The 16,512-nt window shown below is 50.0% G+C and overlaps 1 protein-coding gene across 1 annotated transcript in view; it reads right to left on the reverse strand.

Annotated features, from left to right (window-relative positions):
• Nucleotides 1–16,512, reverse strand: part of GMDS (GDP-mannose 4,6-dehydratase) — a 399,795-nt gene that overhangs the window by 55,500 nt on the left and 327,783 nt on the right. The window contains exon 9 of the mRNA XM_024766398.1: nt 10,820–10,916. Coding sequence (XP_024622166.1) covers nt 10,820–10,916 — 97 coding nt within the window. The remainder of the gene's footprint in view (nt 1–10,819; nt 10,917–16,512) is intronic.

Consider the following 16,512-nt stretch of genomic DNA (forward strand, 5'->3'; position numbering starts at 1 on the left):
GCTGAGTCAGGGGAACGTGAAGATGAAGCCGAAGGCGCCCCTTTCGAACGCCGCCTTCTATCTTAATGCCTACGTACCTGACCCCAGGGTTCCCCCTCGCTGTTTCCTTTTGATGAATAAACTAAAACCACTGCCAGTGGTTTACATGAACAATACCTGCAAAAACCACACCCTGACCTACTGTCCACGTGATGGTCAGGGCACAAAATGTCACACAGACAGAAGATGCAGGAGAAATAATGATATCGTCGACTCACGTTTAAAATAAATACACACTTTTGAGCCTGGGATACCGACCAGAAAGCATAAGGGTATCAGAAATGAAGTCCAGCTGCCTGGAAAAATTATAAAGATGAGGAAGGAAGACAGAAAAGAGGTTGAATTACTTAAAAATATAGAGCAGCGTCATGGAAAACGCAGACAAGGAAAGGAGAGTATTTCTAGTAGGCCGTGGATGGTTTGGTTTGGATTTCAGCAGAGGTTGGGGACAGAACAACCTAAACGTTACTTAGCCAGGGTCCGGGAGGGCAGGCGAGGAGCGGGGCGCCTGAGTCAGGAAGACTGGCGTCAACCTAAGCAGGTGTGCAAAGCTGTCCCTGCTGAAGAAAGCCGAAAGCCACGGCCGTGGGGTCTGCGTTTGCCCCAGAGCGATGAAGCTGTGAACACAGACGATGTAGGATCCAGACTCGGACGTGAGGCAGCTGGATGGGAAGAAATGTGACCTCGGTGGACGCTCTCACTGGACAGGCAAAGGCTTTGTTTCATGTTTAACCAGACAAACCCGATGTCAGGAGGGAAGTGCCAGCCTTTCGGTAAATATGTTAAAGAAACCAAGAGTTAGCCCCGTGGCCTTGGCCACCGCTGTCCTGATGGGACAGGCCATCCTGGTTTCACTCCAGTGGGTGCTGAGCTGTCCTCACTCCCTCGGGGCCGGGGTGTGGTCGCCCAGCACCACGCAGTGACCGGGCCAGGTTCTCGCTGCCCACCCCAGGGCTGTTTGTTTCTGTCCCCACCCCTGGCTGCTCGGCCTCCCTGAGCAGCCGGGGGAAGAGATGGTGCCAAGGGAGCAGCAGCCACCCCACCTGTAGGGCAGCTGGGAGGGGCTGGTGCACAGAAAGAGTATGTCATATTCACCAACCCGAGAACGGACCACATCCATGGGCATGCACGCCACATCTATGGGCCCCAGAACAGGCCCCACGTCCACGGGCACGCATGCCACGTCCACGGGCCTCAGAACAGGCCCCACGTCCACGGGCACGCACGCCACGTCCACGGGCCTCAGAACAGGCCCCACGTCCACGGGCACGCACGCCACGTCCACGGGCCTCAGAACAGGCCCCACGTCCACGGGCACGCACGCCACGTCCACGGGCCTCAGAACAGGCCCCACGTCCACGGGCGTGCACGCCACGTCCACGGATGAGCCAGACTGTGAAAACGGCTCCTCTCTCACCTCAGCGGGTGGCACTCGGCACAAGGACCTCATAGGAAAATCACAACTGTTCTGACCCACATTCTCTTTTGTTTTTCCTATTGATCTGCTCCACAAGCCGTTAGAATTCTGATTTCTTCACACTGTCACTGTCGGTTAACATTTTTAGCAAGAGAGCCACCCTCAGTCAGGTCAGTCCTGCTCATCTGGGAAACGTAAGGGTAATAAAAACTGTATTTGGGATACCTGTGTTGGACAGCATATCCAAAGCCCACTTCAATACACTTGACTGAAATTTTCACCAAAATAGGTGTGCAAAGAAGAAGACACTGCAAGCCTAAGCTTCCAAAGCTAAACCTAAATCGAATGTTTCTCTTCAACATCCTAACATGCCTCGGAGAAAGCTCGACATATTCCCCCAAGTTCAGCTGTGGCTTTAGAGGATCACAGTTGCCTCATCTCCTCTGCTGACCTATTTTCCAAAAAGAATAGAAACAATCTGAATTTAAAAGGTACCGTGCCTTTCTAGTATCACTCTGCATAGAATTAACTTCATTCTCAACAAAAATCCCTGAGAAATAGGGAGACACTTCATTATAAAGTTGAAGAATATGTAAAAAAAAAACGAATAAAAGCGTATTTAGATGGATCTTCCTGGAACGACTGCTAAGGACCCATGTTTATGAGATTAACAAATCCCCGTCTTAGGAGACAAGGGTCCTCCCCCGTTCCCGACATTGCCCGTGAATCACAACAGCTGCGAACTGTTTAGGAGTCAGTCTCCACCAAGAACCTTGTTTAACTAACTTAATGGAACTGCTTAGGGGGACGCCTCAGAGTGTGACCAGTCAGTGGTCAGAAGGCACCTGTCAAAGGACAGGTGGGTGATCTCAGAGGCAGAGGGACTCTGTAGGGCTTAAGGATGACTCCTGGTTGGTTGTGAGACTCACAACAGCAAGAGCAGGAAGGAAGGAAAAGAGGTCAAAATGCAGTAAGAAGAAGAGGGTGTGAAGGGAGGGGAGGAGGGCCGAGCGCTGCTCAGGCAGTGGAGGACGCACCGCGGGGGAGCCTGGGAGGGGCCCTGGCGCCAGCATCCCCACGGGGCCGGCGTCTCCCCGGGAGACCGTGTGGTCCCTGCACCGCGTCTCCGCGGTGCCACTGCTTCACCCCCAACCCGGAACGCTCTCTGGGTCTCTTTTTAAGCCACAAATCTCCCCCAGATCCTACTGTGGTCGTGCCCTCGCCTGGCGCTGCCTCAGACGTACGTGTGGCTGGACCTTGTCTGCGGCGGCCCAGGCGCACGTTCACGGTGTTTTTCGAGGGCGTGTCTAAGCTTTAAGCTGACAGTTAACTAGAATCTTCCAACTCTTCCTCCTCCTCATTCAGTATCTTCTTCCAGCAGAGCCCTCTCCACGAGGAGCACAGCTCTGTCAGCGCCGTGACACTCAGTTCAGCTTCCAACCTCTGGAACCACAAGATGACGCCTTTGTGCGGTTTTCAGCCGCTTTCTGATCGTTTGTGGCAGCAGCAATGGGAAACCAACATAGATTTTCAGCTGTAAAAGTGATGCCCAGCTGCCTCCGAGAAGCAAGCGCAGAGACGGGTGTTCGCGGGAAGATTTCTGCCGGGGAGGACGGTGAGGGGGCAGGGAAGTGCCGGAGGGCGGCTGGTCTCCAGCCCGTCAGCGGTACCGAAGTTCCGGGGTCGCCCCGGAATGTGCTGGACCCCGGGGCCTGGGACAGCCTCTGGGAACAGGCGTCCGCAGGACCTGAGGGGAAGCCCACCTCCTCACCTTCACCAGGACCATCCGCTCCACCGTGTAGGATCAAGCAGAGCCGGCCGCGCTAAGAGCAAACGACCCTTTCTGCCCGAAACGGTCGGGGCCAAAACCAAAGACATACCGAAAACCATGAAAACATCAGGACCTGAAGAGCTCGACGGAGGCTGTCGGACGTCTTCTGATAACCAATGACGTCACAGGCCTGTACGATGCTGCTGACGGCGACAGTTACAATGATGACGGTAATAAAAGCAGCTTATACTCAGACGCGCCTCCAGCCTAACGAACCAAAACGCTCCGCATCCCGCCTTCCGGGGCACATCAGTTTGGAATTAGGTCTCTGCTTATCCCTGAAATGCAGTTTGCCTCAACTGAGGTAGGAATCACCTTCCAGTTCATGTCAACTCTCTGGCATCAGCCCCTGAAACCTCTGAGGAGCCTCGAAGGCAGGGGCTCACGATGGAAGGTGGGGAACACTCTAGTCCGGCCACGAGGCTCTTGGACACAAATGCTTAATATATGAATTCTTAACCAGTGTTCTCAGCCCGAGTTTCGGAGACTGACCTCCTGCACCCAAACCTGCCTGGCCGGGGACCAGTTCCTGCTCCAGACTCCCCGCCCCAAACGCCCCTCTCAGGGCCTCAACTCACCTCACAGACACGTAGCCCCAAACCCAACCGCCTTCCTCCACACCAGGCCACCAGCGCCCCGAGGCCCTGAGGCCCCTGCCCCGCGAAGGGAGTCCTGTCCCCGGGTCCCGCCACCTGTGCGTCACCATCCGATCTGGCCCCTGACCCTGTGCTCTCCATCTCTGCAGCGTCCTGGCGCCCGTCACTGTTCTGGCTGCCACCACCTGGTCCAGTGAGCGCCCCACTGCTCCTGCCTCGGCCCAGCCTGCGGCTGCCGAGCCGTCCCCTCACCTGGGGGAGACTCACTGCCGGCTGAGGGCCTTCCCTCCCCCACCTGCTACGAGGACTCACTTCCACAGTCGGGATTCAATAAACATTCCTTCTGAATTAAACCTCTAAGGCCTCAACCCTACAGGGATACTCTGTATGTGCTGATACACCTCCTGAGAAGCTGAAGGTAAATAAGAATTATATTTTAAATGTATGTGATGAATGCACGAAAGGATTCCTGTAACGACTCCTAAAAACTGCAGAATCTTTTAGTGCCTGGGCACTGGCCCGTTTCTTGCTTTAGGACTGCGTTACAAAATGCACGAACCAGATCTGGCTATGAAGTACAGCGCCTGCTCTGAACAGCGGCTGAGTGGAGCCGGGTGTTCGCCAGCAGGCCAAGCACATCAGGTGTGATTGTGCAAGAGGCCGAGCAGAGCTGCCGAGTTAGGAAGCAAGACCATCAGCTGTGGGGAGCAGCTCGGAGGCTTCCGACCACGGCAGCCAAGTGAGCGCTCAACTGTGCCAGCAGGTGTGACGGTGAGTGAAGAGACCGGTCTGCCCCGAGCCAGGGGTGTGGAAGCGAAGCCAGAGGAGGCCTCGAGGGAAGAGAAAGACCGGTGCAGACAGACAGGGACGGAGCTCTGGGGGACCCAGAAGAGCTAGTGTCCACACGTGAACGCTGTGCTAGGAAAAACAATCAGACTTGCTAAGGAATTATGAGCCTTGTCGGACGCATAGAGCAGAACAAGTGGAAGAAGGACACACAGATAGTGTTATCTGTGAAATCTCCATGAAAAGGTTTCTGAATCACAGTTATTTCTGGAGATAATTATGGCCGGATGGAACGGAAACAGCACTGCTGATTTAAGGAACAAACAAACAGCAAATAGGGATTCCTAGAATTCTGGAATACAGATGCCAGTGGCCGGAGATGAGTGAAGAGGGAGTGGCTGGTCGCATCTCCGGGAGGAATTCTTTCCTGTGAGTGACCAGAGCCCCTGCAGGTAGCAGCTGAGCTCGGGAACAGACTGCCCTTCCTAAAGAAAGTAGCTGCAGAGGCTACAACACATTTCCAAGATGTTGGAATTTATGTTGTAGATGTCAAGAGGTCATTACTATGATTACAAATGAGGGTAGTCATTACCTGCTCAGCTTTTTTGGAACAAAGGTACAGATTTTATAGGAATTCCCTATTGGTACAAGGAATGAAAGCATCTACATTAAGGCTACCAGGGAGATTTTTGGATGCAAACAAAAAGAATTAAAAAAAATTTTTTTTTTAATATAAGGGAAGGTATATAGTTATGTATATTCGCCGAGATATTTAAGTGTTTAATAGCGTCGTTCTAATCTGGATCTAATCATAAACCCTTCAAGGAAAAACAGGAGGAAGTCAGGGCATTATGGTCGGGACACAATTGTTATTTCATTAGACGTAAACGCTCTTGAGGGGACAGGAGCTGAGGGAAGAGCCCAGGCTTTAGGAGGAATGTCACCCACCCTGGGGGCTCTGCGCGGCGTCCTGTGAAGCACGGAGGTCACACCATGGAATAGCTGAGACTCAACTGGAGAGACTGAAACTACAGTTCTCTCGGTTAAGTTCAAGGAAGGAAAAGGGCAGGAAAGGCCAGAGTGATTAAGGAGGGATAGAAAGATTAGTATGAGGAACCGAAGAGGGAGGCTTACAACACATGGACAGTGACGCAGAGATATAAACTATTTGTAAAATACAAGCAGTAAGAAGTTCAGAGAATAACTACAAAAGAGGAAGCGTTGTGACAGCATTCCACGCCGTTGCGCTCGGGCAGTTATAAAAGCAGAGAACGCTGGGCCTGCAAGTTGACGCTTACAGAATAAGGAGCCTGGCCTCTCCTCTTCCAGGTCCCGGAGCAGAGAGAGGGGCTCGCCCTTCACTTCTGTGTCTGCCCCGTCTCCGCCTGGCCCCCACCATCCAGACGAGGAACAAAGGAAAGCAGGGGCGTAGGGGTGGGATTAGAGCACTGCAGGGATGTGGACGCGAGAGATGGGTGCTTCTGGCAGAGCCGGAGGGGACAGGTCGCGGGCAAGGGAGGGTCCACTTTCCTGCTAAGGGCAGGGACGTGTGCGAGGGGCTGAGAACAGCTAGGGGGGAAGAAGGGACCGTTTCAAGACCCCCAGTGTCCAGGGATGGCGCTGGGCGAAGCTCTAACTGGTATTTATACAAGTCCTCTGCTGACAGATCAGATTCCTGAGGTCTGGAAAGTGTTAACCCAGCATTATTCTAAACAGGGCTATGAGATAGAACAAGCAATTACGGGCCATTTAACTTAACATCATTTACAGAAAAATATTAGGAAAAGTTTGCAGAGGGGACAACTCAATGAGCATATGGTAATTTGATTAGAAACAGGCCACATGTTTTTACTGAAGGAAGGTGTTGCTTTAACTAGCTTGTTGGCCTTCTTTGAAGTTACTGCTTTCCCAGCTCTAGATTTTAACTCAGGAATTTTTTCTAGTATCTATAAAGAATGCGAATAAACATTAAGTATCTAAGCAAAGAGAGCAAAAACCACTCACAGCTGAGGACATTAGAAATACAATGGCAAGAAAAGCGAATGTTAGAGACAAATAATACAGCAAGGAAAAACTCAGCTCCATCACCCAGTAGAGTTTAAACCAAGACATTTTTCGTGGAAAATAGGTGATTTCAACTTCGGTCTGTTAATGTGTTTCTCATGCCATTTCCTAAAATGCTCTGCGGAAAAAAGGCAACTTTTTTGTTTGTTTCACTGAAAAGGAAAAAACCTTAGCTTTTTTTTTTTAAGTGAACTGAACATTTGGTGTCATTAACATTCGGCACATTAGGACGGACACTTCCTAATACAACCTTTGTGAATTTTCCAAGTTAAAAATTCTCAAACAGAAAGACGACATCTTCGTTATTATTTTAAATTAAGTAACAGGTCAGTGTTAATTGTCTCCTATTTACATGACAATTCCATACCGCTGAAGAGCTACTGAATCTTCAGAAAGAGGGTCAGAAAGGATAAAAATCAAGATAAAACAAGAATTTAAAAAATCAGCGTACCTATTAGCGTTTGCTAGAAGCCCCGATCACACCATGTTACTGACTTTTTAGTGGTTAATACGTACTCCTTCTCCTTTTCAGAAGGCACTCGACTCGAGTAACTGACCTATTCCTCTCTACGCTCTCCACGAGGGCCGGATGGGTCTGTCTCCTCCATGCTGAATTCTTAGGGTTTGGTAAACATTTGTTGAATGAATGAATAACTAACAATAACAGCATTAATACTGGTATTTTACCATGTGCCAGACACTGCTCTAATGAGCACTTTGTGTGACTCTCTTAATTCTCCAGCAATTCTTTGAAAGAAGTTTGACTATGAATCCCATCCTTAAAGACAGCCAAACAGAGGCACTGAGAAGTAACACGCCTGTGTTCACACATCTGGTAACTCAGGCCGTCTGGCCTTAAGCCCAACCCTGCTTCTTCCCCGCACACAAATGCACGATGCCACAGCTCTGCGTACATGTACAGGCAGAGGAAACGCCAGAGTGGACAGAGGTACAGGACCCAAGTATTCGTGTTGCCATCACCAACGCTGGGATTCAGGGGCAATGGGAAATGTGAAGTCCGATTTCCAGGATGCAGCTTCCCACAGCAGTAAAACTCCTCAACATGCAAGGGAAGCCCAGAGGTGTCCAGAGCGGGAACCAGAAACCAGGACTCCGCTCAGCTCAAGTGGACACCAGAGTCCTAAGCTCAGAACAAAACCTTTCAGGACTCTCCACTCTGGAGCAGAAGCAGGACCAAAGATTCTGTGGTGACAAAATCAACGAGGGAGAGGTTTTCAGCTGGGAGGTCTGCTCTGTACAGAATCACCGGCGGCCTCTTTGGGGTCAGTGCTGGCCGGTGCTACATAAACAGGCTGCCTTGCTTGGTCTGAATCTCACTCCGAAAACCATGTACATCTTTATCTCCCTTCAGTCTTGCTTTAGGATACCGGTGTTCTATGACCTGCTTCTTCCCCCCCAATTTTCTTTACGGCATTTTTTTTCTTTCCATCATTCTGGCCCCACTGGACTCTAAGAAGATCTAGTTTATGCGTTCGTCTCCGGGGTGTCCTAGGTGCTGAAGACACAGGATGAAAGCCGATCAGGAGAACAAGCTTTTCTAGAAAGCGAGGAAGGATGAGAGGGAGGCTGTGGTACCTGGAAGGTGGACTTGACCTCAGAAAAGGGAAAGACACAGCGGGACACGGAGAATTACACGTCTCCCCACATCGAGTGCCTCTCAGGCCTCGCGCCAGCGACGCCCCGGTGTGTTGTTTACGGCACAGACCCAAGTGCAAGCTCGCAGGCGGGCTCCAGTTCTCACCCCCTTTCACCTGGAGGAACACTGTCACCCCCGAGGCAACTCCAGGTACGGCTGTCAAGCCGATCCAAGTTCTGGGAAAACTGCTGTTCTGAAGAATGAGGTGAAAAGTTTAGCCTCACCACACAAGAAGGCTTGCCCGACAGAGCCCTGTGCTGAGTGGAGTGGACAAAATTAGCGCAGCCTTCAGAATCCAAGACCAGAGGCAGTAAAGGGGATCCGGGTGGTGGGGAGAGCTCGATGGGTGAGAGGAGAGCCTAGGAAATAGGAGGGCACCCTCACATTCAAACGCCTTTTGTGCAAACAGAGTTGCAGAACAGGTACGACAGGGACACTGGCCAGAACAAAAGGACGGACGTGGAGCCTCGCCAGGAAAGAGGGTCCACAGGGACTTCAAGAAGCGTCTTGTGAGCCCAAGGGTCCTTATCAACCCCACACAGTGCCCAAGTAAGGTTGACAGACAAGCTGTTCTTAACGACCTCCTAGCTTTGGAAACGAGAAGGGCCACGGTGAAGTTGTTACAGGGGTTGAGGGTTGGCTCCGTCCGTTTTCCACTCTGAGATGACAGTTTTCATTCGCGAGCACGGAAAGAAAGCTGCCTGTTTATGTCCCAGAAAAAAGAGAGCCCGTGGCCCATCTCTGGGCCCGGTGGGAGGCTCCACAGCCGGGTCTCCTTGCTGTGTCAGCAGGAGCGCGCTGGTGTCCCCTCCCTGGGACAAGCACATCCTCTGCTGGCCACACCCACCCCCATCAGCACCGGGTACCATTGTTCACTGTGTGTCAAAGACCGGCCCCGCCCGGGCCAGGACAATGCGACTCCACAGCCCCAGTCGCCAAGCACTGCTGATTTCCTTTCCTTTCTATTCGCTCCTGTGTGTAAGAGTGCATGAAATGAAGTGTTTTCTTTTGTTTGAAACAAGACAGTTTGAAGGGTGATTACCGGTGACAGGTTCACTTTCGATCTTTCTTCACCGTGGCTTTCCTGATCTCGGAAGGTTGTACAACAGATAGGAATTTGGTTCAAACACAGGTAAAACAGGTTCCAGGATTCTGCTCTCACGGTTAATATCCATTTCGTTCGGGAACCACCACGTTTGAACATTTCTCTCTGAAGCTGCTGCTTTCTATCACCTTTAGGTACCTTTAAAACGTTGAGTCTTGTCACCACAGTGAACGTGGCCTACATTTAAGTGACAACACCAAGCTAGAAGTTCTTATAAATCTAGGAAAGGAGCATGTTATGCTCAAACAACCTGTAGGTCATTTCTTAATACAGAAACTTCTTTTTATTTTTTTGTATTTTAAAATTTAGTATTTGATAAAGTATTATTACAGATTGGGAGGGTATGAAACATTAGTAATTAGTGGCTAGTCATGTTTTTAAAAATACTAAAGTAAACGTCTGGTGGAGAAAGAGCCATCAATAAAACTGAAAGACAAATGGCAAATTACGGGGTGAGGGCTAGAGAAGTGCTTATGTAAGCAAGGGGGACTCTTTCACCCATAAAATTAATAGATAATGTGTGTTCAGTCATTCAATACAAGTTTGAATATATTCAGGAACTTCTGTATTCAGAAACTTATGCGTTTATCCACCCATCCACCAATAATCATTAAGCACTGAGTTTTTCATCTAAGATAGTAAAAAAAAAGTCCTTCTCCTCAAAGACTTTGGAGAAACTCTTTGGAGAAAAATACGTAAACAAATGAGTATAGTAAATTATAATAAGTGTTATAATGTAGTTATGTATAGCACATAATGTATCAACAGACACAAAGGAAAAAGTAATAAGTTCAGTGGTGGTAGTATATCGGCCAGAAAAGGATTCACAACCAGGACAGTACTTGAGCTGAAGCTTAAAAAGTGTGCAGGGCTTAACACCACTCAGGTTTGTGCGTGTGTAGGTGAGTGCATGTGTGTGCACGTGTGAGTGCGTGCGAGTGTGTGTGTACATGAGCGTGTGCACCGGGATCTCCAGACCCTGAGGGCCATGGGGGGCCTTGGAAGGCAGACGTCCTGCAGGTACCGGGGCTCAGCCATCCATCAGGCCACTACCTTGATGGGATCCACCTTTGATCTGAGCCTCCATTTCTGAAACCAGCTCTTTCCCTGGGTGTGTGTTACCCTGTTTTCCTTTACACGGCAGTGCATTTTGTGGCGAGAATAACACCCCAAATGCAATTCCCCGGGCTCTGGTTTGGGGAACGCGCACTGAGGGACGACAGAGAGCCCAGGGCAGAGCTGGGAAGCCTGGCTGCAGCAACCAGTTAATATTTTCCCAGCCAGTGGCCGGGTGTGGCCCTGCCGCCAGGGCCGAGACACTTACCACTTCAGTTGGTCGGTAGTACTTGAGATCCACGGTCACGTGAACTTTGCCGGTCTCTTTGCACCTGCCCACTTCATTTTCATTCTCTCCTTCCCACCTGGAAAGGAGAAAAAGAGCTGATCAGCCCCAACCTGCTTGGGAGCATCAGGCCAGGCTGCCGGGCAGCGTGGCTTCTCCCTGTAGGAGCCAGAAGCCCATCAACTCAGGAAACACACGCAGGTGCTTAACCGTGTTAAGAGGGCAACAGCGGCTCTAAAGCCTTTCCAGATCTATGTCAAAAGGGCAGGCCTTTTCCTTCCTCTTTAAGGAAGATCATGGTATGTTCAGAAGTGAGACCCCAGAAATGAACAGATTAGCCACAACAAGGAACTGGGCAACTTTCAGGATTTCCAAGATTCTGTACCTCTTTAGACTATTCTTGATAAAGTCAATTATTATGAATTAATCTCTCCTGTCTCTCCCTTCCTTATTTTTTTTTTTATTTCTGTAGTTTTAGGAGTATTTATTGTAAATTGAATGCATTCCACTTTAGAATAAGTTTCATACCCTAATTAACCACTCATTGCACCCCCGTATTCCATACAAGCGCCCTTGCTGTACCCAGGCAGCAGCTGGCCCCACTGATAAAGCCCAGATGATTAAACCTCCGAAAAGTGCATAATGAATCGGTTGATTTCCTGCTAAGCGACGGTCTTTCAGCATCTCTTCTTTCTCTGATTCAGCTACGATGCTATTTGGACAAGTGTTCTTCCTTAAGCATCCACAGTCGACAACAGTTCAGGGTCTCGATAGCAGCCCCCTCTTCTCATAAGCCGAGGGGCAAGTTCACAAGTTTCAAGACCAGCTTCTGGCCGGAGTTCCATTTTATGTTCTCACTTGTACAGAAATGAAGCCACTGGCTAAAGCTGACCTCTGGATTTCTACGAACTAATATCCAAAGAACAAAAAATACTATATTATTTGACTTGTTTCTACAAATGGAACTTTTCGGCAAAGAAAGAAAAGAAGTTACCAAGTAATGTCTGACTTCAATGCTTATCCTCAGACCTAGTTTGCTTTATCAGCTGGTGATGAATCCTGTGACAGGACAATTCTGTCACAGTGGAGATCAAAGGAAAGAATAGAGCATTAAGTTGGTTACTTGACTGTGTGAATTACAGGCCATTGAAGATGGACATTAAATATTGATTGTGGCTGTATTTTGGACATAGATTGGGTATCAGAGACTTAAACTGGCCTCACAAGCTTTCTCTCTGATCAACCCCTCAAATGTTCTATCCTCAATTTACTTTTTGATAGCATAAGGATAATATTTCATTGTGGGAGGAAGAATCAGTTCATGAGTGTGCTGGATTTGCCAACGTACTAAAGGCAAATATGAAAAACATTCCACGACACAGAGAGAATTATAGCTTAATATGTTGAACAATAAAAAAAACGTACAACTGGCATTTTCCATGACTTTTATATTAATGACTGAAAAAAGGTTTGGTAATTTACTTATTTGGTTTAATTTCTTTCCCTTGCCTAGACTTATTTGGCAGGATCAGAGCTAAGTTTCTGGAACATTCACCTGGATATGGTAGGTGGATGCTTTAGAGTATGCCGACTAAAACTGCTGTAAAATGGGAAAAGCTGAGGGGCTGGTGAGCCCTGTCATCTCTGATGAATGGAGACCAAACCTTGGCCAATATCCACAGTGAGGGAGAATATTTGGTAAAGTCATGATTGAAAAAAATTACCTAATTCTAAAGTTGTTTGTTTTAGTGGAACCTCTCTCGGGTGACGCTTTCATCAACAGTAAATGAAAGGATATTTGTTTCTCAGGAGTGCGTTTCAGTTTTATTTCTGTTCACATTTCACACTCACGAAGAGAAACAAGCTCCGCACACGCCTTCCTGACGGCATCTGCACGGAGCCAGAGGGTCCAGGAGCACGTTTTGCTGTTTCTTCCAGCTGCGGCTCGGCACGTAATCTGCGATGGTCAGGCTGACGTGGGGACACAGACACGCATGACACTGCCCGTCGTGGTGGTGAATCCGAACAGAGGCCACAAGCTGGAGGAATGGTGATTCAGACCCACGTATTTACAATGAATCCTTCTGAAACCACACACGTAGCCACATACATATTTAAGTCGACGAGGCCTCGGGAAAGGCGTCCCCTGACCGTGGTCACGTGTGGCCCAGGGAACTTGGCAAAGCTGGCCACGTCTCCAGACCTTGGGCTGTGAACTGTTTCTGTGAAGAGCATCACATAAGAGGCTCTGTCACGTGTTCTTCCTCATTCCCTTCCTCCTTCTTCTCTTCCTCATTATCTTCTTTCTTTAAAATTTTTAACTACCCTTTAAAACAGTAAAAACATCCTTAGAGGACAGTAAAAAACGAGCCTTGGCTGGGGTCTGGCCTGCAGACCGTAGTTGCCCCCCTGCGTCAGGGGATGAGTTACTGACACATCCTCACCCTTGACCCCAGGAAAGCATCCGGTTCTGGTCCACACCGGCAGGCTGATGGCCGGCTCAGCGGGACCTTCCCCGACCGCTATGGACTCTCCTGGGCTGCCCCGCAGCCTTGGGCCAACACTGGCATTTGTAACAGCAGCTGAAGTGGGAAAAGACGGGGAAGAACCTGCTCATTAGAAGTGAGTTGACACCATGCAGGCACCTGCAGGGCGGCTGCCCACATGCAGGCCTCTCTGCCTCTGCCTGGTGCTGCTAGGCAGCCTGCACGTGTGTCCACGGCCACGGCCGTCTCTCGGGGCGTGGCGTTGCCCTACGATGAATATGGCTGTGCTGAACAGCCAACTGTCACCAAGGGACGGACGCAGAGCAGAACAGAGGTGGCAGAAACCACTTTCTAACTTGCACTAGGTCTGCAAGAGGGCAATAAGCAAAAGTTTCGGCCAAGGACCAGAAAGCATTGTTACAACGACACACAGAACACTTGTGTTAACCAGTAAACGCTAAGAGCTAACTTGTCCTAACAGGTAATGTTATGACTCAAAGGAGAGCTGCAATGTTCGTGAAGTGACAGTGGCCTGACAGGGGGCAGGGGATCCAGCTCATCAGCAGGAGTTACTAGCCACTAATGTAGATCAACAGCTCACTGAGCAGGGATCCTGTATAATCCAAATTTGAAAATAAAACTGTTGGCTCCTAATAAGCGTTAAATAGCAATAGAACGCACTGAAGAATCTAGCACAGTAAGTCAAGATGAGGCGCTATTAAACTCTCCCCAACAAGGAATCCCTCTGGGAGCAAAGCCAAGCCAAGTGGGCAGCCGACGTCAAGCCGGGGACATCACAGAAGCGCGCAAAGCCGGGGACATCACAGAAGCGCGCAAAGCTGGGGACATCACAGAAGTGCGCAGGGAGTATTTTAAGGACCAAGACTTGACTAGGGTGCACACGTGGAGACGGGAGGTCACCAGCAGCCACGATTTACTGGGGAAGGGCATGGGGCGCCCTGGGAGTGTCAGCAGGTCCTGGGCGAGGACGGTGTTTGCACACACTTCTGTTCCTTCCCCGGAACCCCTGCAAAAACGAACACGCTGACAAGGGGTGAACAACAGGAGAGACGAGAAGACCCAAGTTCTGGGAGCTGGAGAGGAGACAAGACGAGTGTTAAAGGACTGGGCAGAGGCCCCAAAAAACAGACCCGCAAGCTGGCAGCGGGGAAGCTGAGCATGGGCCCACTTGGCCCCGGGGAAGCCCAGATACTCCAGACAGGGGGTTGATTAAACTCCCCCGGAAGCAGCCCGATGTCCAGTCCCCTCCCAGGGTTGGCATCACTGGGCAATGGCCTTACCCTCCGTCCTGAAGAAGGTGGCAGGATTGAAGGCCATTGGGCCCTGTGAGCATGCGGCCACCACACGGAGAAGAGGAAAGGTAAGTGGATTGTACGCAGAACACCCAGCATCCTTTGCCCTGAGGGGGTGCTGGGGTCAGGCTGGTCCCCTTCCAGGGAGGAGGCTGGGAACTCTCCTCTGGGCTCAGATTCTCCAACTAAACGGCCTCCAGAGCCCCCAGAGCCCCCAGGCTCTACGTCCTCAAAAACCCCAATCAGCTTTTTAGGCCTCCACTTGTAAACATGAGCAGAAAACCGAGGATTACCAGACACACGTGAGGAAAACCACACATACGAAGACAGAAATCACAGCAGACAAACTGAAAACCAGCAACTTGGAGGAAACAGAACAAACAGGGAAGATCATTAAAAACAGAACACAACAACAAAAAACTCACACACTCTTCAGAGAGACAAGGAAAGATATCAAAGAAACAAAAATAAGATACTACATTAAAAAGGACAATTTGAAAAAAAAGATTTAGAAATTGAAAAAATTCAGAAATTAAGAATTCAAGAGAAGATTTTGAAGACAAATGAGGAAACCTCCCAAAAAGTAGGGCAAAAAGATGTAGATATGAAAAAGGAAGATAAGAAAATCAGAAGATGGCCTCAAGAGGTCAGTATAATAGGATTTCCAGAAAGAGAGTAAAGAAAATAATTATCTTAACGTATATAAAGAAAATTGATCAGAGCAGATGAACACGCATTTCCAGACTGAAAGCGCCCCACAGAGCGCGCAGATACCACCTCACGGAGTTTCAGAACACGGGGACGAGGAGGAGGTCCCCGGGAGCTCAAGGGAATGGGAGCAGCCCAGAGTGGCCCCTGGGCTGCCACGGCAACACTCAAAGTAAAGGCAATGGAGCAACGCCTTCAAGGTTCTGAAGGAAAGTTATTTCCAACCAAGAAATGTACATTGGCCACCTTGTTAATTGAGGGCAGGATAGAGATGTTTTCAGATAAGCTTGGTCAAAAACTATTTGCTTCCCATGCACCATTCTCAGGAAACGAATTAAGGTTTGGCTTCACCAAACCACAGAATTTTAAAAAGATGTCAGAAAATAGGGGATGACTCTACCATCCAGTGGTCCAGGTGGGATCAGCTCGGAAGGATCTAGAGGGGGGCCGCAGGGGACGTGCCCGAGGGTAAGCCTCCGGCCTGAGCACCTTCAGGGCAGACTGAGGGGAAGTGAGTGACAAACACATGGAGAATGAAGCAAACGGAGAAAGACAACCGTTAGGTCTATGGTAAGCAAGGGACATCTGCTCAGAAAGGAAGAAGGAAGTGTTGTTTCCCGGAGTGAACGCGTTGGTCAGTCCTGACGACGTAACACGGGAGGACAGCTCTGAGGTGGGGGGGAGACACGGGGTCACAAGGGACACAGCTCTCGTTTGGAATAAGAGGTGCCAGGAGAGAAGCCTCAAGGGGGAAGGTCGAGGACCAGCAATCAAAGCACGTTGTTTAGTCACGTGGACGCAAAAGCCAAAGTGATGAGCTGAATGATACAGTGAACAGGACTTCCACAGAGAGACGCCAGAAACCACGGGAGCAGAGCAGACCTTGAGGTGACCCGAGACGAGGCACCAGCGCAGAAAGCACGCGTCTCTCGCGTCGCTGAAGGGCCGCAGGATGGCCAGAGTCGGCGGACCGGCTGGGAAAGTCGGGGTGCAGGGCGGGAGGTCGCTGGGGGTGGGACACTGCCTGCACATGCTCAGACGCCACACGATGTGCCGGAGCAACTGGAAACGGACAAACAGCAACGAAGGAGAAAACCGCCGTGAACGAGAGCTCCACGAACAGCGGGCCGGCCAGCGAGGCCCCGGGGAGGCCGTGCGACCGGCCAGG

Source organism: Neophocaena asiaeorientalis, unplaced genomic scaffold, assembly GCF_003031525.2.
Source record: "Neophocaena asiaeorientalis asiaeorientalis breed wild unplaced genomic scaffold, Neophocaena_asiaeorientalis_V1.1 scaffold8, whole genome shotgun sequence".
Classification (NCBI taxonomy): domain Eukaryota; kingdom Metazoa; phylum Chordata; class Mammalia; order Artiodactyla; family Phocoenidae; genus Neophocaena; species Neophocaena asiaeorientalis.